Genomic DNA, 26208 nt, shown 5'->3' with positions numbered 1-26208 from the left:
AGAGCACAAGCAGGGGGAGCAGCAGAGGGAGAGGGAGAAGCAGACTCCCCAGCTGAGCAGTGAGCCCAACGTGGGGCTTAACCGACTGAGCCACCCAGGTGCCCCACGTCCAGCATTCTCGCTGTGTCACTGGCTTCCCAAACTAGCCATGCTGTTTAACACGTGGTGACAGACGCTGGTCAGAACGTCTCATAACACTTCTCTGGAAGTGCATTCTGTGAATGCCGGGAGTATTGAGCTTGCCAGCAAATCGTGCTCCGCTTTTCCGGAGTCTTACTCCCAGTGTCACACCCGGTGTTCTTCGGGGGGGGGGGGGGGGGGGGCTGGCATTCCCCCCCCCCCCCCAAATCAGAGCCCTATTTGTCTAAATAAAACTGAACCCCCAGTACGTTAACTCTTGTTTTTAAAAAAAGAAATAACCGGGGCACCTGGGTAGCTCAGGGGGTTAAGCATCTGCCTTCGGCTCAGGTCATGATCTCAGGGTCCTGGGATGGAGCCCTGCGTCGGGCTCCCTGCTCAGCGGGGAGCCTGCTCCTTCCTCTCCTCTGCTCCCCCTGCTTGTGCTCTCTCTCTCTCTCCCAAAGAAATAAATAAAATCTTAAAAAACAAAAGAAATAACCATTAAACATAAAATCTATGCTCTGATTACCATTACTCCTTAAGTATGTCATTGATCAGAACTCAGATTTTATATTCCACAAGAAAACAGCTTTGTCAGGGCTGGCAGCTGACCTAACTTTTGGGGTTTTTTTTTTGCACCACAGCCTCTAAGGTATTTTTTTTTTTAATACAGTAAATGAAAATATCTGAAAGGCCAGGTAGCTTCACGAAATGGAACTGCATGGTAATACAAGTCTCAAAAGATATTCAGGTGAACTCACAAATCCTACCCTTCTCTCTGAACTTCCAATCAGCTTTTAAGTTCTCCTGTTAACTAAGGAGTCAAAAAAAAAAAAAAAATGTCCTTGGTGTAGCAACTTCAACGGAAAAAGAAAATCAGGCAGAAAATAAGTTCCTTGCTACAAATGTCATGGCCTCAGCCTCCCCCATCCCCGAACACCTGCCGGGGGCCCAGATGACTACAGAGGCAGATTCGCACAGCCCAGCCCAGGCCAGCTGCCTCTCTACCTGCCACGCTGCCCTGCAGCCTTTCTCTTGGCCAACTCCTAAGAGCCACTCCGGGGAAGTCAGATGTGAAGGGCGCAAGTGGCCCTGAGAGGAGCCGTCGCCCCACAAGAGAGGGAAGCAGGAGCAGCCCGTCCTCCAGGGGGGTGAGGATGAAGTTGCACCACAGAGGCTCCCAGTGGGCCAGGCCCAGCTGCCTGCCACACGGGCGGCTGCCCACGCGCCAGCTTCCTTCCCTTCGCTCTCTCACTGTCCCACTCCCTGAGACGTGCGATTTCTCGGACCACCTCTCAAATGAACCACCTGAACCCAAAATTTCATCTCAGGACCTGCTCCTGGGAAAACTCAGGTGAAGACACCGGCCCACGAATGTGAAGCCCACCAGCACCAGGCCAAGCGTTCACATCCAGGGCAGAGACCTTGGGAGACTCTACCCACCTGCTCCATTTTGAGGGCAAGAGCAGAAAGGGCAAGACTATTAGTCATTCAAAATTTCAAAACCTTGGGCGCCTGGGTGGCTCTGTTGGTTAAGCATCCGCCTTCGGCTCAGGTCATGATCCTGGGTTCTGGGATTGAGCCCTGCATCGGGCTCCCTACTCAGCTGGGAACCTGCTCCTCCCTCTCCTTCTATTGCTCCCCCTGCTTGTGTTCTCTCACTCTCTCTGTCAAATAAATAAATAAAATCTTAAAAAAAAAATTCAAAACTTTAGAGTAGGTGGAGGTAAGGAAGGAGAGCACATATGAAAGGCTCCAGAATTTAAAAATTATAACTCAAACTAAGACTGCTATCAATCATTTCATGTTCAATTGCTGTGCTGAACATTTTTTTAGGGTTTTTTTTTTTTGTTTTTGGGGTTTTTTTGTTTTTTTGCTGCCTTCTCCCTTGCACTGGGGAGAAGCACCCCTACTTGTCTCAGAGACCATATGGTACAAACAGTGCCACAGAATCGCCAACACCACCCCTCCAGGTATGGCACTTGATCAACCTCCAACCAGATTTTTCAAACACCATAGTCTCAGTAACGTGGCAGGATTACATGACCCTGGTCCAACTAAACCTAGGGTCTAGGGCAGTGGGGAGGAGATAGAGGGGGACAGGGAATGGCCATTTCCATTGGTCTGATTAGAGGTCAAGAGGTAACCCCAGGACCCTCTTGCTACCATGATTTAAGAGCCTGTCTAGGGGGCACCTGGCTGGCTCAGTTGGCAAAACATGTAACTCTTGACATTGGGGTCATAAGCTTAAGCCCCATGTTGGGTGCAGAGCTTACTTAAAAAATAAATAAATAGGGGCACCTGGGTGGCTCAGTCATTAAGCGTCTGCCTTTGGCTCAGGTCATGATCCCAGGGTCCTGGGATCGAGCCCCTCATCGGGCTCCCTGCTCAGCGGGAAGCCTGCTTCTCCCCCTCTCACTCCCCCTGCTTGTGTTCCCTCTCTCACTGTGTCTCTCTCTGTCAAAAAAATAAATAAAATCTTTAAAAATAAATAAATAAACAAATAAATAAATAAATAAGAGCCTGTCTAATGAAGCCAAAAGATAGGAAAAGAGAATTAATGCTGAGCTCTTGGATCCAGCCAAGCCTGAAGTCCAGCTCTAACTCTCTGGGCTCCTCAGTTACACAAATCACTAATTTCAGCGAGTTGGTATCGGACACCTATCATCCCATTAAGATCTCACAATCAATCCTAGGAGATAGGACTCCTGCTGCAGATAAAGAACTCACGTGAAAAAAAGATTATGAAATTAGCCAAGTTCTGAACGGCCAAGCCAGACTTCACAATTTAAACACAGCTTTCTGACTGATAACCGTGGAGATTTACACGTAGAGCAAGAGGGAGAGAGAAAAAGCAAACCGGCCAAGAAGTTGGCAATGGTTCAATCAAGGTGCTAGAGATACCGTTCTTTCAAATTCTCTGCATGTTTGATGAATTTTATTCACTGGATAAAGTTATTATATGTGGTAATGTCCAGCCTTCCAACTTCATGTGAAAGCCATCCACCTCTCCCTCTTCGCTGTCATCACCCCCACCAGTGCTGACTGGTGTCCTTGCTTCTCTCATCCACGCTCCATTTAAAGAGTTCCTCCTGGGGCGCCTGGGTGGCTCAGTCGGTTACGTGTCTGCCTTCAGCTCAGGTCGTGATCCTGGGGTCCCGAGATCGAGCCCCGTGTTGGGCTCCCTGCTCAGCGGGGAGTCTGCTTCTCCCTCTCCCTCTGCCGCTCCCCCCTGCTTGTGCTCTAGCTCACTCTCTCTCTCAAATAAATAATCTTAAAAAAAATAATAAAGTGATCTTCCTAAGCATAAATCTGAACCTGTCTCTGTGCTGGTTAAAACCTCCACATTCCCTCAGAATGAAGTCCAAACTCTTTAAAGTACCTTATAAGCCCCTCCATGGCCCTGGCCCTAACTCCGACTTCTCATTCTGCTCCACACCTTTCTTTAACACTCAGCCAGCCTTTCTCTCTTCATATTACTAATCATATCTCAAGACGTTTCTAGACAGAGCCCTACTTCTCTCACCTCCAGACCCTGGCACGCACTCTCCCCCCGCATCTTTCCTCACCTCCACCCTGGTTTTCTTGCCTAACTCCTACTCATCTTGAACAGCATTCCTTTTTCCAAAAAAAAAAATATCTCTGAACAACAGTGCCCTGTACTTTCCTGCTGTGGCCCTCGTCACTCTCTACTGATTTGCTTAAACCACCTTCACTGAGAGACCAGAAGTTCCACGAGGGCAGGATCCACATCCATCTGGTTCAGTGAGATGGACAGACATACATTATAGAGTGCGGTCACTGCTATGGTCTGGATGTTTGTGTCCTACCAAAATTCATATTAAAATCCTAACTCCCGAAGTGATGGAATTAGGAGGTGGGGCCTCTGAGAGGTGATTAGGTCATGAGAGCAGAGACCTAAGGAATGAGGTTGATGCCCTTATAAAAGAGACCCCAGAGTGTCCTCGTCCCCTTCCACATGAGGGTACAGCCAACTAAGAAGCAGTCCCTCACTGAACACTGAATCTGCTGGCACCTTGATCTTGCACTTCCCAGCCTCCAAAACTCAATGTTTGTTGAAAACTCAATGTTTGTTGTTTGCAAGTTACCCCATTTATGGCATTTTGTGATAGCAGCCAGAATGGATGATGAGAGCTGATAAATGGATGAAAAAGTACATGATGGCTGAGAGACAGAATTATATTACCTGACTTTCACTACAAAAATCTTTTTGGTAAATTACAGTTAGCTACGAAATCATTATGATATTCATAAACTCGGGCAACACAGAGACGGCTGCAACTCATTCAAAACACTCCCATTTCTCAATAAAGTCAGAGGGTCATGATGCCTGCAACTGACCTTCAAGTGATTCAGCAAACATGTGTGTGTGCAGGCATGTTCCAAGAAAAAGAAAAAAATGATAGCAAATCATTCTAATTATTGCATCTGGGTAAGTAAATTGGCGATATGAGACATTACTACATTAATTCTTTAAATTTGTCTGTATGTTTAAAAATTTTCATAATAAAAATTATTTTTGTCCCCAACTTTTTAAGTTCCAGGAAGTATAATTAATCATCAGGCCCAACTTATTAGTCCCTGTCTCCCCCTGGCCCAAATGATCCCAATCCTACACCTCAAAGAGAAATGATATTTTAGGAGAAAATTCAGTCGCCGTATATTTGACTCATATTGAATAAGCAAAAAAGCTCTGCAAACAGAAATATACGTCAGTTTCATTTTTTTTAAAACATTGTTTCCCTTTTCAGATTTTAAATCGCATCTACAACAAAGACTGATTTAACTAAAGCAGTCCATAAATTTGTGGCCAATGATGTACTGCATGTGTTTCTACATTATACCTCTCATGAATAACTGAGTACTGTAATATGATTTAAAGATATACTTTTTCTTTAATAATAAAAACTCCTTGACATATTATATAATACTTAATAATAGCCATATTAATCAGGCATTGCCAAAAGATATTTATAGTCCCAATTTTTTCATTTAACATCTCCCCTTCCCTTACCAATCACAGCTTCCCTAGGGAACAAAAGTCTAACTTTAGGGTCTATCGCTACATCTATGTTGGATCATTAAAACATAAATGAAAAAGTGCACAAGAATTGCTGAAACAAAATTAAAGGAATGTTAATAGTTCTTGGAAAAAGAGTAAGTTCCTTTAGGAAAGAATGCCAGGTGTAGCAGAAAAGATGCTTTTTAATTGCAAGTATCAGAAACTTCTACTCAAAAATGTTTCAGCAATAAAGGAAATTCTCTGGCATTAAGGGAAATCAAGACACAGGACAGCCCAAGGGGTTTCTCCGCCCTTCTCAGCATATCAACTTGGCCTTCAGGCTGACCCTCAATTGTGATAGGCTATGCCAAGTCCACAAACCACCTCCAAGCACAGAGTTATGACAAAGAGTTGATTCTTTATTCCTGTAACTCTTTAGGAGCCAGGAAATCTTTCTCAAAGCCTCACAGCTAAATACCCCTCATCACTCTTACTGGCTCCGGCTAGCTCTGGCAATAGCTAGAACAAGAAGCTATGGTGATCACATCATTTGGGATGGAACAGAAGCTAGGGAGTTAAACACATTGCTGGTATGTCATCTTAGTGTCCGTAATTAGACAATAGAGGGGTGTCACTAAATACTGACAAATACATAACAAGAATCACAATGCTCTCGGGGCACTTGGGTGGCTCAGTCGGTTGAGAGTCCAACTCTTGGTTTCAGCTCAGGTCATGATCTCAGGGTCGTGAGATTGAGCCCGAGTTGGGCTCTGCACTGAGGGGGAATCTGCTTAAAGAGTCTCTCCCTCTAACCCTCCAACTTGCATGCTCTCTCTCTCTCAAATAAATAAATCTTTTAAAAAGAGAGAGAAAGAATCACAATACTCTAAAATGAAGGATATCTGCACCCAGGCTTGTTTTATTATATCAGAGAGAAAGAGAGAGAGAGAAAATGAATCCCCTTCAGAAGCTATTCTTCAAATCAAAAGAACTGACAGGGACAGCTTGACCTGCAGATTTCCTTAATCTCTGAAGTGTATTTGCTAGTTAATTCAACCCAGCCAGCCCTTAATGAGAAGGAAGCCCATACAAGGGACACCAGTGAGGAGACCTCCAGTCCCCTGGGGAACCGTGGAAGACAGTTTAAAGCAGCTGCAGGGTCACCCCTCCTGAGAGGTGAGGCGGTCAGGTGGTTACCCACCATCTGCTCTCAGTCATTGCCCGAGGGTTCCCGGGGCAGAGGGGAGTGGCTTTCAGCCCAGTGCTGGAGCACCAAAAGCTCTCAGGTTCACATGTGGAAGACCGAAGGAGAGACACACAGGAATGACCAGCAGTGAGGGAATAAAATCAGCTATAGTGTTTTTTGAAGTAATTCGGAAAAATTTGAAACTGATGTCATTTACAAAAACCTTAAGTCACTTATGTGGCTAGCTAGGTCTTCAGTCCAGAACTCGACTTGAGTAGCCCAGATCCTAAGTCACTCACTGCCAACCAGTATAGTCTCCTGTAGAAAGAGCACTAGCTCTTTGTGAACAACCCCATCTTTTTGCTCAGCAAGGGCCATTCTGCTGTTTCCCTGGGAAACTCTACTAGACTGTCCTAGCCCATGTGGCTCAATGGCTATGTGACCAGTTCTTCTGCTCCTATATTGCACTGGGCCCTGGGAAATTTCAAGGGTTTGCTTCTTCTCCAGGAAAGAGGCCTCAGAGGCCTTCTGCCCTTAGATCCAGAACTATATATTGCTTTTATTACATGGTCTTTTTCCCTGTCTTTCCCCTAAACCCGGTAGGGATGGGGAAGCAAAGACGAGAACCTTCTTAGAGACCCACCAGCATATAAGCTCTTCCTACAGGGCCTCTAACTCCCCAGTGAGTCCACAGGATGTGTATCTAGAAAAGGAGGAAGTTTCTCTTATGTTACCTTTTCTCAAATCTCTTTTCTACATTGGACTAGGTAGGACTTCTGGAACTCAGTGGCCAAAACTGAGTCCTTTTTTCTGTTCTTTCATCCCTTCCAAGACAGAGTAATTAGGAACAGACAAGGAAAACACACATTAGCAAATCTACGAAAATGCTACATCATCGTCGTAGGATGAATTGTGTTTCTCCAAAATTCCATGTTGAAGTCCTACCCCCTCCTCCTTCAAAAGAGGACTGTATTTGGAGATGGGTTCTTTAAAGAGGTGATCAACTTAAAAATGAGGACACTGGAGTGGGCCCTAATCCAAGGTGACCAGTGTTCTTATAAGAGGAGGAAATGTGGACATACATACACACAGAGGAAACACCATGGAAAGACACAGGGAGAAGGCAGCCATCTACAAGCCAAGGAGAAAGGCCTGGAACGGATCCTTCCCTCACGGCCCTAGAAGCCAACCCTGCCAGTGCCTGGATCTTGAACTTTCAGCCCCCAGAACTGGGAGGAAATAAATGTCTGTTGTTCAAGCCACCCGGTCTATGGTATTTTGTTACTGCAGTCAGAGCAGACTAATACAACCACTGCATTCACAAAGCTTGTGTCTGATACACAGAGAACCCAAGACAAAGTCCTAAAGTCTCTGCAGAGTCTCAGAAGAGAAGACCCCTAAGATTCACAGATATCTGATGAGATCCCACAGCAAACCAGAGTCCATGAGAAGAATCCTACAGTGAAGAAAATCACAGAAGAATACAAAGACTACAACTTAAAGAATAGAGTTGCTAGATGTGAAGGAAGGACAAGACAGTCTTTGGATTCTGTCACAGGAAGGGGACAGTGGTACACAGAGGCAGAGTACTTTAGTTAAGTTAGATGACCTGGTAGAGAGGGAAATGAGAAGAGCTATGAAAACAGTAGAAAGAATCAAGAGATTATTCAAAGAGTTGGTATGGAAATTACAAAATCTATAGAGGCTTTAGCTTTAACATCAGTACAGCAAATCAGTACAGCTTTAACATCAGTACAGCCCAGAGAAGAACAAGACAGTAGAAAGTGTAACTGTAAGAAAGACAGTGCTGGGCTCCAGGGGAAGGAAAGCCTGAGTTCCCCCCTGGGCCTCCCTCCCCATCACCCTGCACCGACACCCACCTTCCACGCCCACAGAGGATGAATGGAGCTGCACTAGGAAAGGCCTGAGAAGACATTCATCCGTGTTGGGTCATGAACTCCTGGCAAGGGGTCAAGCCACTGGCTAGGGGATCTCTTTGTTTTACCTCATTTTTAGAGCACAAGATAGACCAAAGACCAGGGCATTTCCACAAGGGGCCAGCCACCGTCTCAGGCCCTCTGGGGCCTTTCCAACCACTGGTCCCAGCAGGAACCTGGGGGAATAAGGAGCTCTGTCTGAGCTCATGCTCACAGACAAAGGCCCTATTGACAGGATGCTTCCTCTGGAGCTCTTGCCCCCCCATCCTTCCTTCTCAAAGCCAGAATAGTAAGAGCCTAGCCATATCATCGCTTTTTCTTTCTTTCTGAAGTGTGCTGTTCTCCCACAAAGACAGCAGGGGGACAGGTCCCACCCAGGCGTGCGTGGTCTCTCCCTCACACAGTGACCGTGAGGCCAAGACTCAGGTTTGGGCTTTGAAGGGTCTGTAGGAAATGCTGAGCTTAGGTAAAAATGTTTCCCGACAGAGATGGCCCAGATCCCAAAGTCATCACTGGGGTCTTGGTCTTGTACACACACACACACACACACACACACACACACACACACACCACTCTACATTGGACTAGGTAGGACTTCTGGAACTCAGTGAGTCTATCTATCTACATCTGTATCTGTGGTCCTACAAAAGAGATACGGTGTTCTGGGATTCAGGTATAAACAGGCCCTTAGCTAAAAACAATCACAGCCATATCTTCCTATCACCTAATATGTTTGTGGCAACCTAGTTTGTTTCTATCACATATACGGATTTATCATCAATAAATGATGGAAAATAGGTCAAAGGCCAAAATGAAATTAAAAAGCAAAAGTAAAAACGGTAGTAATTCACAGCATAGCACAGACCATTAGCTATGATGCCCCTACTTTTTATGATGTACATGAACAACCAGAGCAACCCTAGGGGCCAAAAATAAAACATGTTTATAAACACAACAGACACCATTTATAACCTAGGCATCCCTGTCATCCTTCCTGGGGAAAGAAAAGATCCCACTGATCCTTCCATTATTGACCAAGCACCTACTCAATGCCTGGCAATGTGCTATACGCTCAGACTATCTGTCAAGCACAGTGACTTTTCTTACAAGAAACAGAAAGCCCAACAGGAACATAGCGCCTCGCATAACTGTAACAGCCCAGAGGCAGCCCTGCTTCAGCAAGGTCCCTCCAGGGGACCATGATGTCGGCTCCGGCCCAAGCCAGTGGCAGGGCAGCCTCTAGAGGGTACCGTCATCCGTTCTGATGACAGTAAGGAAATTCCTTTCCCAAAGAGCCCTGAGCAAATCCTGACTCGGTTAAACTGGTCAGCGCCCATTCCTCACCCCGTGTCCCTGGAGTGTGAGTGAAGGACTGTCCTCTTCCTAGTCAGGCCTGGCGCTGAGGTCTGACCAGCCTCCTCTGAGGCACGTGGCCTCCGTGGAACAGGATGGGAAGAGTTGAACGAAAACAGAAACGAGAAAATCTGAGAATTAAGCACTACTGTGCCAAGAGCATTTTACATACATGTATGTGTACACGCATCTATGTATACAGACACGTGTATGTGTAAATATGAAGGGACTGCTACTTTATATACGTAAATGTGCTATTTTCATATATGTTTATATAAATATAAAAACCTAACTTTAAGACTTTTGATTTAAGGGGCACTTGGGTGGCTCAGCTGGTTAAGCGTCTGACTCTTGATCTCAGCTCAGGTCTTGATCTCTGGGTCGTGAGTTCAAGCCCCGTGTTGGGCTCCACGCTGCATGTGGGGCCTACTTTAGAAGAAAAAAAAAAAAGACTTTTAAGACATATGATCAATTAAAAGAACAGACGTATATAAAAGGATAAATAAAAACTCTATGGGGGCGCCTGGGTGGCTCAGTCATTAAGCGTCTGCCTTTGGCTCAGGTCGTGATCCCAGGGTCCTGGGATCAAACCCCGCATCGGGCTCCCTGCTCCAAGGGAAGCCTGCTTCTCCCTCTCCCACTCCCCCTGCTTGTGTTCCCTCTCTCGCGGTGTCTCTCTCTGTCAAATAAATAAATAAAATCTTTTAAAAATAATAAACTATGTACATGCTTAAATAACACATCTGTGATCAAAGCAATAATGTCTTGTGGGAGTTTGTAGAAACCACTGGGTCAGATGGTCAAGGAAAGATCACACAGAAAGAAAGTGAAGCAGAGCAAAGAGAACTAAGAAGGGAAATCTGTAATTCAACAGAAACGGGGAGGCTCACAGTAGAGCTTCCTTATATTACCTACACCTTATATACATCTGAAATGTTTCTGTAGGGGCGCCAGGCTGGCTCAGTCCCTAGAGCATGCGACTCTTGATCTCAGGGTCGTGAGTTCAGGCCCCACATTGGGAGTGGACCCAACTCGGAAAAAAAAAAAAAAAAAAAAAGAATGTCCTGAAATGTTATCCTAAATGTATGAGTAATAAAGGGAATCTGAAATGTGATCCTGGACTATCATTCATAAGACAAGCGAATTAAATATCCACTGTGCAAAATCCAAGGCAAAAAAAATAAGCACTACTTATAATATATCTGATCATAAACAAAACGACCTAATTTCTAAGCAAAACACAATTATCACATTCAAAGACATCCGAATAAAATATCAAAGTTTATCCAGAAGTTTCCATCCTTAATGTGTTTAAATTCTACTTGACTATTTTATAAGGCCCACGCACACTTGATGACAGAACTTCGAAACAGCATCTATGCTCCAAAAGCCAGTGATCAGCAAACCATGATCCCCAGCCTGCTTTGCAAATAACACCACCTCCACATCAATTCATTTCTTTATTGTCTATTGCTGCTTTCCCACTATCATGGCAGAATCGAGGAATTGTCACAGAGACCACATGGCCTACAAAGCCTAAATTATTTACTATCTGGCCCTTTACAGAAAGTTTGCCAACATCTAATTAACTAACTGTTTCTTGAAATTAAATTCTTGAAGTTTTTCATAATAAAATGTTGGGAAAACTCAAATTTTTATTTTGGAAAAGTCGAGAGTTTACTAACAGACTTAAAATAAAAGTGCAGCTAAGTATTATCTCTCACTCAAGTAAAGCTCATAATAAACCAAAAAAAAAAAGTGCAGTAAGTAAAATAACAATAAGATATAATAAAAAATACTCACAATCTTTCAAGGAGACTTAACCCAGAAAATGAGCCATTCTTCAGCTCGGATATTTTATTGTTACTCAGAATCCTAAAAATGACAGGAAAAAAAAGGTAAGTTGCAGAATATATGTACACCATCAATATCAAAATAATTTAGCTCCTTATTTTTAAACCTATGAGGAATTCTAAGAAGTCACTTATTAGCCAGTTTTTGAGATGCCTGACAAAAATAGGAGCTTCTTTCTCTTTGAGAAACCACCTAAAATAGCTCGATCACTCTTCTTGTCACCTCTTAAATTGTTCCTATCACATTTGACTAAAAATTTTAAGGTAAAAAGGGAGAGAAGTGAGCAGAGAATAGCTCTCGAGTTCAATATGAGAAGAACACCACATACACTTACATAATTAATCAACTTATGTAAGTCGAATACTTATTTAAAAACTTAATGGAAAAATGTGTAACATGCCCTATAAAATACTGATCTTACAAAGAAATAAAGCATCCGCTAGATATGTCAATGCTGAATATTATTTGTAATTTAACAGTATACAAATCTACTGCCTGTGTGTGTGAAAATAAGCTTTTGCACACCCTCACATCAGATACATAGGCGACAGTACCACACTGCTGTATCTCATGTATCAGGACAATGTTCTTAAAGACAGGACCTGACAACAAGGACTTACTGAAAGAGGTCGTAGTCAAGCCACCCCCACGACAGGACTTGCCTAAGAAGATATTGGGTGCACATGCTCTTGCTCCCTCTCTAGGCACCTTTTGTGTAGCTCAAGTACCGAGAACGATTTTCCATAAAGTGAAAATGCTTGGAGGCGCCTGGGTGGCTCAGTCGTTAAGCGTCTGCCTTCGGCTCAGGTCATGATCCCAGGGTCCTGGGATCGAGCCCCGCATCTGGCTCCCTGCTCAGCGGGAAGCCTGCTCCTCCCTCTCCCACTCCCCCTGCTTGTGTTCCCTCTCTCGCTGTGTCTCTCTCTGTCAAATAAATAAATAAAATCTTAAAAAAGAAAATGCTAAAGCTACCTGATTTGGAGGAGTGAGGACATGGAGATAAGAAAATGAGAAAACCAAGGCAGAGAAGAATTAATTAGGTTAACGACCCAAGGTAACAGCAGCAAATGCCAGAACCAGATCAGAAACCCAGGAAATCTCTCTTCCAGACCTCACGTTCAACATCCGTCAACGTAGGTCCAGAGACATGCTACTGGCCTTGCGGGCAGAACGTCCTCCATCACAGACTGTGCTGCACTTGAGGAGCGCCCTTCACATGGGGTACAAAGTTGCACGGTGCCCCCCTCCCCACCCCCCAGACACTGCAACGCAGCAATTCTGTGTATATGCAAATAACAGAGTGCCTCTGGGTCCTAAGAGTTCAGGTATTCATTTTTATTGTATCTACTTTTATTATTCTAAAAAAGAACCTCTAATTATTTGTCTTCAAACAAAAATAGCCATTTGACATCTGCTTTTCTTTTGATATAAGTGGAATTTAAAAACAAAATCCCTGTTCACGCAGATGCGCATTTCAGAGCCTTTTTTGTGGGATGATTATTAGCAGCTTCTCGAGTCAAGGATACCCGTGTTTGAAGCTCAGCTCTCTTGCTTTCAAGTTCCATTGATCTTGGCCAGTCCCTCCACCTCTCTGTAAGAGTTCCTCATTCATAAAACAGGAAGAAAAATATCTACCTCATAAACACTAGAAAGAGATTAGGAAATGTATGACACACTCAATGAGTATTCATTAAATTTCAGATGGTTTCCCTGGTTCTAAAACACACATCCTCCCTCATTTTAATGTTTCTTGCAATCCAGGTATATTACCATGTAATATCTTGCATCTCCCTCAAGCCGTTGCTAAAGGAAGAAGGCCTTGTCAACTATTGGGACCAAGAAAACAGAAAACGTGGTGGTTGAAAACACTGCAATTAAAATACAATACCATTTTCTCTAATCAAAATTGCAAAGGTTTTTCAAGTGGGGTGGTCGGCTAGGGCAAAAGCAAACTCAGTCTTGCTCATGGCCACCGACGTCACTGAAATAAGCCTTCTCAAGCAGCCCATGGTGCACCGTGAAGAGCCTCCCACCTTGCTGCCCAAAACATCACTCCTAAACAAGTCGCCAAATTTGACAAGAAGGATATCCCATGACCTTATTTCAGCATTATGTAAGAGGAAGAGTAAAATGATGGTACATTCAAACAAAACTTCATGCATCCATTAAAAAAGGATTCTTCCAGAGGGAACTTGATAAAAAGGAAAATGCTTACACTCAGTTCAGAAGCAAACAAAACTGATAGCACTAATTGAAAAGAATCTATGCAGAGATCAAAAACAAACAAACAAACAACAACAAAAAAAGACTGGGAAAAAACAGACCCTAATGGATCAATACCTTACTGATGAGGCTTCTGTTAGTTTCTCTCTTATTCTCTATAATCTTGTAGTATCTTTTGAAATACCTAGCAGACAACTCTTACTATTTAAATATTTTTTCTCCTGATGATAAACATAAGAATCTCCATAACTAGGGAGAGTTTGAAATTGAGTTAATTTCCATATAATTCTATCTTAGAAGTAAACGAATACTTTAAGCTTTGAGATTAAAGACTCACGTTTATTTATTTATGTTCAAGAAATGTTTATGCAGCGACAGTTTGCAACTTAACAGGCACTATGAATAGGCACTAAAAGAAGAGAAATGAACAATGGTGTTGAGATCCAGAGCCCAGAGTTTTAATAGAGACCCACTCCCCACGCCCCCAGCAATAAATGATTTAGGTCACCTCTCTAGTTCGACTTCAATTTCACATCTTTTAAGATGGAAAAAAATCAGACCAGAATGACCACCAAGATATCTTCTAGCTTCTTTTACGTTTCTGTATTTGTGTTTTCATGAGCAAAACTGACAAACTTGACGGTGACTGAGAATTTATCACCGATAAACGGAGAACTAAAGAAATAAAGGAAAACTACACAGTCTACCAGGTAACAGGCTCAGTGACAAGACTGCTCGGTGTCTGGGTGAAGAATGATCCCCAAATACGGAGGGAGCTTATGAAAAACTGTCAGGGCGCCCGCTGAATTACACTCAGTACTGTTGCAGCGAAAGGACTGTCATTTGCTCGGTCATAAAGGTTTTAGTACAATAAATGATAGATTTTATTGAGAAGAATAAAAAGGAAGACATTTCATCACACTTAAAAAGTTATAACTGTAACCTTAAAAATACAGTTTACAACCTCATGTTAATATATTCAGTCTATCCATTACTTGGTGTGTTTAAGGATTTTGCGCAAGAAAACAGGATCGGTATGAATAAATCTACTCTGCAGACAGTTTTTATACTCAATTTTGAGACTGGGGACTGTGCAGCGAGCAAATGCATAATCTCATGTATCATTATAAACCTAAAACCCATTCTAATCAATATTTTTGCTGACATCTTTGAAATTTCAAACTTTCCAGAAGGTAACTAAATGAAAAGTATAAAACTTGACTAAAGTTATAAAGCTTATGTATATCCATTTCTGTTCTATACTAACGATGTTATAACACCACCTGATCTATAGACGATGCTTAGGAACACTCTTCTGGGCTCGTGCCTCTTGAATTTAAACACTATAAGAAGACTTCGATGTCCATTGTTACATATAACACAGTATCAAGTTAGTTCAATATATCATTTAGGCTGAAACATGAAAAAGGGAGTAAGACCTAATGTAGACATGTTTAAAAAAAAAATCAAAAGTTTACGGAGCAGAAAAAAATAAAAATTAAGTATTACAAGTTCTCAGTCACTTGCTCTTGCAAGTCCCAGAATGGAATGGCTACGCACAGCACCCACACCCCGTATGGCAGAAGACACAGAATAATTTTCCTTTTGAGAGGAACTGAAAATACATTTTAAGAGCTTTAAATATTCAGATCAAACGTTAGGAATATAATTCTTGAAGTCGACCCCTGGAGGGGAAAATCAGGAAAATAATCAAATAGAGCTCTTAACTGGGTGGAACGGTGGCCCTCCCAAAGATATGCCCCCCACCCCGAAACTATGACTATGACCTTAACTAGAAAAGGATGTTTGCAGATGTAATGAAGTTGAACGTTTCGAGATGAGATCGTCCTCAATGAGTGTGGGCCCTAAATCCAATGACAAGTATCCTCAGGAAAGAAAGGGGGAAGACTAAGAAAATGTCATATTTAAAACAAGGGCAGTCTCATACAGACCAAAAAAATACATAGCGAGAGAAAATGAAAGCAGACAGACTTAGAAGCTACAATAACTAAAGATTTTCTAGGACTAAGAAAAGGAGTAAACAGGACTACATTTTTAAAAGTTTGATAATTTTATTTATTTATTTTTTTAAAGATTTTATTTGTTTATTTGAGAGAGTGAGAATGAGAGACAGAGAGCATGAGAGGGAGGAGGGTCAGAGGGAGAAGCAGACTCCCTGCCGAGCAGGGAGCCCAATGCGGGACTCGATCCTGGGACTCCAGGATCATGACCTGAGCCGAAGGCAGTCGCTTAACCAACTGAGCCACCCAGGCGCCCTAAAAGTTTGATAATTTTAAAATCATAAGCAATGTTAAAAGATAACAAATACTTATGACTACTACCAAAAACAACGGCCTCATTTCCCAAATATACAAAGAGCTCTTAAAAAAAAAAAGAAAAAGAAAAAGAAAAACTAGCAAAGGCCATAAAAAGTTCAGTGAAAGTAAATACAAATGGATCATAATCATATGAAGGGATACACAACCACAATCATGGGAGAAATGCAAGTTAAAACTAAAACAAGGTACCATGATTCACTTAAGGAGTGCAAGAAAAGTGTGATAACACACTTTGTATTTAGAGGGAAACAACCACTCATATTTTGCTATCAATCAATACAATCACTATGGAAGGCAAAAGTACAAGTGCATTTACAGCATTTGATCCATTAATTCCCCTTCTGGAAATTTAACCTAAAGATAAATTTGCAGGTGTGCAATATACATGTTATATATTAAATTATGCAATTATATATTTATACAACAAAAGTATTCATTGCACTATTATTTGTAAAACTCAATGACTGGATATTTAGGTTGATTCCAGGAACAGAAGTTTGGTCCTGATGGAATACAGGATCCACAAAATGAGATATCATGCAGATGAGGGGCTGCAGAATGGGAAGAGAGAATGCTTTTTAGGTGTTCACTCAGAAAGATCGAAGACAGACTAAGGACTGAAAGTATGCATTTACATATTAAAATTCTCCATCTCTTGACAACTCTGATTTGCTCAAGCAATACAAACTGTAGTAAGTAACACAAACTGATTCTGCATTAGATTTATTATGTAGAGTAATAATTGTTATTGCTACATCTTTATCAAATACAAGAAAAATAGACAATATGGCTAGGCTAAGCTTTTGAGTCACTAATTGCAATAGGCACATGTTCTAAAAATTTAGGACCACCTGTGAGAAGCTAAAATCAGATATGCTAAATCCTCAAAAATCAATTTTAGTGCTTTGCTTCATTTATCCCACTAATGAAAACTGGTTATTTCCACGTTCGCTGAAGCTCTAGTCCGGGGGGTGGCCAAATCCATCCCACCACCTGTTGGGACAGCCCGTGGGCTTCTAAGAATGGTTTTTATATTTTTAATGGTTGGGAAAAAAATCAAAAGAATGGTATTTTATGACACATGAAAATTCCATGAAATATAAATTTCAATGTTTTTAAAATTTTATTGGCACACGACCATGCCCATTTGTTCACATATTGTCTGTGGCAGGTTTCCTGCAATGACAGCCGAGTTGAGTAGTGACAACAGAGACTGTCGTGGCCAGGAAAGCCTAAAATATTTACTATCTGGCCCTTTACAGAAAAAGAAAAAGTCTGTCAAGCCCTGTTTTAGCACACTCTGTCCCAGTTTATTCTTTGGTTTCCAGCAAATGAAAATCAAGTGTTCTTTTCTAAATTAATTCTCCCTAGCAAGTAAGAGTTAAGTATCTACTAGAGGGCAAAAATCCTCATCAATCTTTATATTAAAACCACATTTAAGTCAGCACACATCGGTGATATACACATTTTACCCTAAGTATTAGCAGTTTGTTCACCAACGTGTCCCCTGAACTCGATGCATCCATTCATTCAGTTCTGCAAGAGAAAATTCTGGGAGGTAGGCTTTAGTTCCAGTGTGTCAAAAAATGTTTTGCCCTCAACTCTGCTGCATCACCTTGTTTTAACAAGGACTTTGCATTTTGTGAAATCCCTGTTCAGGGACTTGTGTATTTGCCATGTCTCCCATGACTGGGTGAATCCCATACAGGGATCTTTTCGAACATGACCATCTCTGCATCCCCACAGGAGTGGACCTACAGTGAACACGTGAGTGAGTCCATCGTGCAACCTCTCTTTATATGGGTGTACTCAGTTACTCTTCATAAACACCCTACGACATCAGTATTATTTTCTCTAAAACTAAAGTTTGCAGAGCACCTGGGTGGCTCAGTCCGTTAAGCATCTGCCTTTGGCTCAGATCATGATCCCAGGGTCCTGGGATCGAGTCCCATGTCAGGCTCCCTGCTCATCAATAAATAAATAAAATCTTTAAAAAATAAATAAAGTAAAACTAAATTATTTCAAGTTCAGTGACTTGTCCAGGTTCAGATTCAAACCAAGTGGCAGAGTTAAGATTCTAACGACGCCGGTACATGATAAGAGACTCTTGTGGGTAAGGAGGTGTGCTCCGCAGATCCTCCTTCAAGAGTGACCCTAAACAGGAAGGCAGTTAGCAGAGAGCCTCCAGCTGCCGCTGTCCGAGGGATCTGCCTCAGTTTCCAAGCAGAGTCCATCCACTTGGTACGCAATGCTGGCTGAGTACTCAGCACAGTGGGGGTGACAGGGCTTTCCATTCCTGGCCAGCCCAGACTCCCCAAGGGGCGATCTCTGCACCAGCGCCTGCCCAGACTTCCGCACAACTGTCCTACCCTACTGTCCTTCCTTCCCCCTCTCCCTTCACAGAGGCCAGACCTCCATCCCAGCCTGAAGGGTCGCCCTGCCCACTTCTGCTTCATTTCCCTTCATCTCCCAGATGTATTTCCATCAGTACAAATCTTGTACTTCTAACCCCTTCTGTACACTTGGCATGTGCTTCCCAGAGGATCCAACTGGCAAGATGCCCAGAATATCTGTTCAATAAATGAATAAAATAAAAATATGGCTGGGTTTAAGATTCTGCATTCAAAGATCCCTCTTATGGAATTAATAACACAGCATCTACAACGTTCCCAATGTCCCGGCTTCCCATGGTACAGATGAGGAGTATAAACCTCAGTGCTGTTCTCGCTACTCCTTCTCTCTGAAGCTTACGGAATTTCTTTTTTGGGGAGAGGGGAAGAATAAAAAACTCGACCAGAACATATCTAGTTCGTGTCTTTTAATATTTCAATAGAAGTGTCCTAGGCTACTGTTTTCCACATTTTCACCCTTCTAAAATTAGGACCATTTTAAAATTGGTATCAAAGGAAATTTCCAGCTGCTAGGAAAAGGAGTAAGTTAAGAATTTATCAGTAGTTATTGTTGTTGGAACACACACTAACCGTGGTTGAATTTTAAGTCTGGATCCTTAATTACGGCTTAATGTTTACACATTAAGGTTTCACTATGATACAGCACTGAAATAAAAAGTTGTGCAATAGGAGATTGCATATTATATGGCAGGAGGCATAATTAAAGGCAATAGAAATGCTAAATCTCTCAGAATTTAACATTTAGGAGAGGTTGGTGGGATTCATTCATGTGTCATGGAGAATGATCACTCACGCAGCTCCCAGCTCTCATGAGCTGCCAGCTCATTTATAAGGGAAGCAGTTAAACTTCCAGTGATACATGATTAAATTAAATTGGGGAGGAGAGCTTTTTAACTGAGTAAAAAGTGCAAACAAAACCCTATCTTCATCGATATTCAAATGATACTATCAAGACTAAAGATGGAAAGAAAGTCAAAATCACCTTACTAAAAAGATCAGTGGGTTATGATGTGTGCATTACACTGCCAAATGATTTAAAATCGATTTATCACACACAGAAAGAAAGAGCAACTGATAAAGGGGTAAAATGTTATTAACAGCAAAAGCTCCAGGTCAACGTGGGTCACTTCTTGCTTATGCATTTGAAAATTTTAAGCAAAACTAACCTAGGTCCCCGCAAACTGGTATGAGGTAACCACTAACCAATTCCTCTATTTTAAGAAAAGTCTTAATATTGTAACACTCACTGCCTTCCCACTCCTAGAAGCCACCTTGGAGATCCATCCCATGTTTGGGGTTGAGGGCTCCTGGTTTGCAAACAGTCTTCTGGTGTGTGCACAGTAAATACTCTGCCTAATGGCCACTTTGGTGATTCACCGCTTTCCTGTTCTTTATAAACTTTGGGCACAGGTCATTAGAAGCAGACTTCTGGATCGTTCCCGCGTCCTCTCTGGCTACTGGGTCCTCTGACGTGGTTGGGGTTTCCCGAATCTTGCCTCGGCCCACCTCACAGCTGTGTCAAACCCCTGGGTACTCTTCTAGCAGCCTGAGCTTGCAAGTGGTGGTGGGAGGGCTCGGCAGCGGTCTCAGCTCTAGCCGGCTGGTGGGACGCACTAGCAAAGTTCACCTGAGGAGTTAAATGAGGCCAAACCCCCAAGTCTGAAAACTGAGCTAACAGATTCATGTGGTTGGGGAAAGACAAAATGTACGCGGCCTCCAAATTTAGAGAACAGGTATCCTCCTGGCAAATTTACGGAGTCGGTGTCTCCTAAGAGAAAGGCACGGTTTTCAGGGAAGGGGCCCAGGGAAGGAGTTATGGGCTTTGATAAAGGAACTCTTTGAACTTGACACCTAACACCACAACAGTTTTGTTACCCTGAGGAAGTTCCTGGCGTATCATGGTGGGGTTTAGAGTAGAAAGAGGACCTCTGAGATCTACCAGCACAGGGCAGATCTCTCATTTATGTCAAGTTTCATTTCACTTCACCCTGATGATTTATAGGAATTACTGGGAGTAGCTTACCAGGCGGTTCCTCAGCCCCATCAGTGTTGTTATCCTGAGGATCTGAAGGTTGAGTGCTCCTTCTTCTTGGAAAATTAGGTTGTTTGAGGGCAAAGTCTTTTTTTTTCAATGTCCCTTCTGCTCACAGTCTTGACAAGTATCCTTGTCAATAGGGAAATGTACAAAGTTAGTTCTAAAGTTCAGTCGACACCCCTGTAGCTGCTTTAATTGTAGGGCCATGAGTTTATTTGCTTGATAACCCTTTCACTGTTCTAAAATTCGTTCAAAATGCTCATCAAGATGTTGGAGCTCAGAAAGGGGAGTGATCTCCCGTCTTAATTTATGTTTCTTTAATAAATCAGGAAGCTCAGGGAGAAGCCCATTAACAAAATGAACAGACAAGGCATTACCGGCTTCGCGGTCCCGGAGACCAAAACGCTCTCTAAATATTTCTTCTAAGCAAAATCGAAAGTCTGCAACTGATGCATCCCTTTTTTGTTTACAGGACTGTATCATGGCCCAATTGATTCTCACAGGAAAAATCCTGGGTATAGCTTCAAGGAGTGACTAACCTACTTTTCTCACTTTTATTGTTGTTGTTCTTTTGAGGCATGTTTGGTGGGATCCTCAAAGACTTTTTGGAGGGGTCTTTCCAATCGTCTGCAATGGAGCCACCTCTCGACGCCTCCTGGACTCTTTATCCCATGTAAACGAATTGATATAAAGCAGAAAATCCAGGGTCAGAAGCTCCAACAAGAATCTTGAAGTCTTTGTAAATTTAGTTTGATCCGTCTTTAGGCCTGGACAATCCTTTACAAATCAGAGCTCAGGTGAAGACCAGGGTTTACATTTTCCTGCAGCTGAGATCCGCGGTTCACGGGATGGTCTTACTCTCAAGGACATCAGGAACTTAGGAGGTTTGGGGACGTGGGGGGAGATCGAATGGAAGGTTAGCTTCGGGACAGGCAGGTGCAGAGGGGGTTAGCTGGAGGGTCAGGTCAGAGCTTTTGTTTTCAATGTTTTGTCTCCTTGTAATGATTCTTTTCGAAAAGCTATCTGAGAGCCATGCTGTCTTCTGAAGGCCTCTGTTAACCAACCAAAGAATACATTTCATTGTTTTTGAGAGATTCGGGATCCTCTTTTCAAGGGCGCCCTGAAATTCGATCATCTTTTCTAAACTGTAGGTTCCCCAAAGTGGCGGCTAGAATTCCAAATTATGCTTTTGTTAGGCCCACCCATTTTTCCAGAAAGGCACAAGATCCTGGTCGATTGTGGAGATACATCATGTAAGACGCAGGAGTCTTTAAGGGAGGAAAAGAAGATTTAGACCAGATGGAAACCATCTCTGCCTTTAGATTCCTTAAAACAAACCACGGGGAATGGGGTAAGTCCACCATTGCCTAAAACCCAGGGAATCACAGGTTTCTCCCCTTACAGACGGGAGGGTGACTTACCAAAGGAGCTTCAGCAAACAGAGAGCAAGTGTGCTGTCAGTAAACTTGGACAGCTCAAAACCCAGAGCAGAGCCGGGATCCTAGAGACTGACCCAAGAAACCCCAAGGTCAGTGAGAGAAAACAGTGAGCACAAAGGGCTCGGTGGGAACGGACACCAGTTTTGCTCACAGGCCTCGGGGTCGCAAGGGGTCAGCGTCTAAGGATCCCACCTCTGACACCATTGTGCACACGCCCAAAAAAGTCTGCCGACCCACAGCACTCACACCCAACATGGAATGAGGCTCTGAGGTGCACTGTTCTAAAGCAGCTTCTATAGTGTGAAGGCGGTGAGTATTTACTCTCCGTAGTGACTGGTTACAATGTTAGAATTTTCTGAAACGAAAGGGAATCGGCTGGGCGCCTGGGTGGCTCAGTCGGTTAAGCGACTGCCTTCGGCTCAGGTCATGATCCTGGAGTCCCGGGATCGAGTCCCGCATCGGGCTCCCTGCTCGGCAGGGAGCCCGCTTCTCCCTCTGACCCTCCCCCCTCTCATGTGCTCTCTCTCTCATTCTCTCTGTCTCAAATAAATAAATAAAATCTTTAAAAAAAAAAAAAAAAAAAAGAAAGGGAATCGGCTAGTTGTTACCGCTTATCAATTTGGGGGAACTATTTTAGTTTTCCTTATGATTTTCAGAGGCATAAGCGAGGAGTGACCCAGGTCAAGTTAACCTCACTTGTCTTGCAAAATAAGCTAAATTAAGCTTTGCTTGTATGACTAACTGGTTTTGTCTGTTCAAAGCATTTTGAAGAATGGTCTCCATTTGTGTTTGATTTTAACATGGAACTATCAGATGGGACATAAAATAGTACTACACAAGAAGAGAGAAAGAAGGAAGAAGTCAGACAACCTACAGAGATGTAATAACAGCATACAAAATTAAAATTTGGGGGGAGAACATGGCTTATTTTTTTAATGTACAATTCTAGCCTCATTACTGAGCTGTATAACACACATACAATAAAATGTACAGAAGTATTCAGTTTGATGACTTGACAATTGTACATGCCTTTGTAACTGCCACCCCAACAAGACAGAGAACATCATCATCCTCTCAGAAAATTCCTCCCTGCCCCTTTCTGCTCCCCTGCTCTTCCCCATGTGACGCCCCCCCCAGCCCACGGAAACCACGTTCTGACTTCCATCATCATAAATTAGGTTGGCCTTTTGGAGGGACATCTATCACAGTTTGTATGTGTACATCTTTTGTTTAATGTAATTTTTTTTAGATTCATCCATACTGTTGTATTCTAATTTGTTCCTCTTTCTTTCTTTCTTTTTTTTTTTTTAAAGATTTTATTTATTTATTTGACAGAGAGAGACACAGCGAGAGAGAGAACACAGTCAGGGGGAGTAGGAGAGGAAGAAGCAGGCTTCCCGCGGAGCAGGGAGCCCGATGCGGGGCTCGATCCCAGGACCCTGGGATCATGACCTGAGCCGGAGGCAGACGCGTAACGACTGAGCCACCCAGGCGCCCTGTTCCTCTTTATTTCTGAGTGGTATTTTACTCTGTGAATATACTTCCATTTGTGTACTATTCCCCTGTTGATTGATATTTGGGTTTCCAGTTTCCGACTACGGTAAGACTGCTGTGTGGGTCTTTCTGTGGACGTAAGTTTTCTTCTCTTGAATAAACCTGCAGGGTTGGAATTCCTGGGTCACAGGGTAGTGTATATATAAGGTGTTGAACTCGAAGTGGTTGTACTCTCCTACAGTTCCCCTGGCTATGTGTGATGGTTCCAGTTCTCTCCACATGCTCTCCAAAGTCTGATGGTCTATTTGATTTGGGCCTTTCTAGGAGGTCTGAAGCTGTATCTCACTGGTACTTCTGTCAGTACAAAGTGGAGCTTCTCTTGATGTGCTTAGTGACCATTCCTATATATCCTTTTGTAAGGTGTCCATTTAAATGTCTTGCTCATTTCTTGAGTTTGGAAGAGGTAAACAAATAAGTAACTGAATAAAAGGCATCAAAGGCTTTAGAGCACACAAAATGCTATTTGGTACGTGTGGTGGGCAGGGAAACCAGGAAAGCTACAAGATCATTTCTAACACCTGGAGTGTTATAGGTGATCACTCTTGCTGAGTAGTATTCCATGGTAGGGATGGACCACACTTTAGCAATCCCCAGCTCAAGGACACCTGGGTTGCTTCCAAATTTTGGTGATATGAATAAAGAGGCTATAAATATCTGAACAGAGGTTTTTGTGTGAGCATATGTCAGTCTTTTAGTAATTTTCTAGAAGTCTGATTGCTGGCTCATATGGTAAGTGCATGTTTAACTTTATAAGAAACTACCAAATTGTTCTCCCAGAGGAATTGTACAATCCTGAACTCCCACTAGACTCGTATGAGGGTTGTCCCACATCCTCCCCAGCACGTAGTACTGTCAGAATTTTTTTTTATTTAAAGCCATTCAATGTGCAGTGGTATCTAACTGTGGTTTTAATATGCATTTTCCTAAGAAATGAGGATTTTGAGTGTCTTTTTTTTCATCATGATAAGGGTACTCCTTAATCCCCATCACCTATTTCCCCCACCCTCCCACCCCCTCCTCTCTAGTAACCATCAGTTTGTTCTCTGTAGTTGAGTCTATTGCTTCGTTTGTCTCTTTTTTTCTTCCCCCTTTACTCCTTTATTTTGTTTCTTAAATTCCACATATGAGATCACATGGCTTGACTTTTTAAAACTCAGTAGATAAAAGACAAGACGGACACTACTGGGAGGCACCTGACGAAATCCGGAGAATATGCAAATAACAGGGGCTCCAGGGGGTAAAAAAAAGGAACAGGTAGTGGAGCCCCTGGCTGGCTCAGTTGGTGGAGCATGAGACTGGATCTCAGGTTTGTGAATTCAAGCCCCACGTTGGGTGTAGAGATTATTTTAGAAAATAAAATTAAAAAAAAAAAAAAACGGAACTGGTAGAAAAATGACTACAATTAAATAAAAGGAAATGTCTCTGCAGAAAGTAGAAGAGAAGTCAGGGTGCAGGGAGCAGGGGAAGAGGGTTTAGGGAATTATTATGTAGTGGGTACAGGGTTTACATTGGAGATGATGAAAATGCTGTGGGTATAGACAGTGACGGTGTTTATATATAACACTGCAAAGGTCTTTAACGTCACTGAATTATACACTTACAAATGGTGAAAAATTATGCGTCTTTTACCACAATAAAAAAAAATAATGTCTAGGGGCGCCTGGGTGGCTCAGTCGGTTGAGCATCTGCCTTTGGCTCAGGTCATGATCTCAGGGTCCTGGGATCGACCCCCGGGTCGGACTCCCTGCTCAGCGGGGAGCCTGCTTCTCCCTCTCCTCCCCACTCGTGTTCTCTCTCGCTATCTCTGTCTCTCTCTCAAATAAATCTTTAAAAAAAAATAAGTAATGTCTAATAAGCGTGTATATAAAACAAACAAAAAAAGGACATGTCTCCAGTTTGAAGATGTATAAAACTAACTTAAAAACAAAAAAAAACCATGTAAACCCAGCATATCCTAATAAAATTTTTGAATTCCATGATAAAAAAAAAAAACCTCTAAGTTTCCAAACAGACATGAAAACATGTGGGTGTTTTTTATCATTTGGTTTTAATATCTTTTTCACAGATTTGGCAAATTAGGGAAGAAGTTCTGTATACTCTGCCTGCCTTCTTGAAGCTGGATACAATAGTACTTCCAACTTTGATCTCTGTGAGGTGAATAATTATTAAAATGAGACAGTAAGTCAAAGACATCAGCTGATAACATTGTAATGCAGGGGTCACAATATAATTTATCATCAGACAGACACTTGAGAATAACACAAGGTGCCATTAATAATTACATGAAGACAACAGGTGTCAACCTGGGCATATGGTCGCACTTAACTATTCAAACGGTTCATTAAATAACCTTTCAAGTTTCCACGCATTTTTAATCAAAGACCTGACATTTTTTTAAGGCCTGTTCTTTCTTATAATTATTTCAGATTCTTTATTCAGCAGTTTTGTAAACAAAAAGGAAATAATCTATTTCTCTGCTGACATTAAACAGTAAGTCTGTGTGTATTTAAATAGCATTTGGTTAAGAAAAACAAAACGGGTTTTTATGCCATGCTAGATATATGTCTGAAATGCCTAAAAATGAAAAACTCTTTATTAAAGAACACTTCATCTTATGAACACACCAGCTCCCTGAGAAAAGGGAGCCCCATTTTTCAAGGTTTCTATACATCATAAAGAACACTGGACACTTAATAGTTATGATACAATAAAAAGCAAGTTATTTGGCATTTTA

The 26208-nt window shown here is 42.4% G+C and overlaps 1 protein-coding gene across 2 annotated transcripts in view; it reads right to left on the bottom strand.

Annotated features, from left to right (window-relative positions):
* ADGRA3 (adhesion G protein-coupled receptor A3) overlaps positions 1–26208 on the bottom strand; it is a 123849-nt gene that overhangs the window by 77391 nt on the left and 20250 nt on the right. Inside the window, exon 2 of one of the 2 annotated variants that reach the window (XM_035005214.1) lies at positions 11423–11494. In XM_035005214.1, coding sequence (XP_034861105.1) covers positions 11423–11494 — 72 coding nt within the window. Of the gene's footprint in view, positions 1–9610; positions 9978–11422; positions 11495–26208 lie in introns of those variants that run through there. The other variant, XM_035005217.1, reaches the window with a different exon arrangement.

This window comes from Mirounga leonina, unplaced genomic scaffold (genome assembly GCF_011800145.1).
Source record: "Mirounga leonina isolate KUSES-001 unplaced genomic scaffold, KU_Mleo_1.0 Mir_129, whole genome shotgun sequence".
Taxonomy (NCBI): domain Eukaryota; kingdom Metazoa; phylum Chordata; class Mammalia; order Carnivora; family Phocidae; genus Mirounga; species Mirounga leonina.
This window is presented reverse-complemented; position numbering and strand designations above follow the sequence as displayed.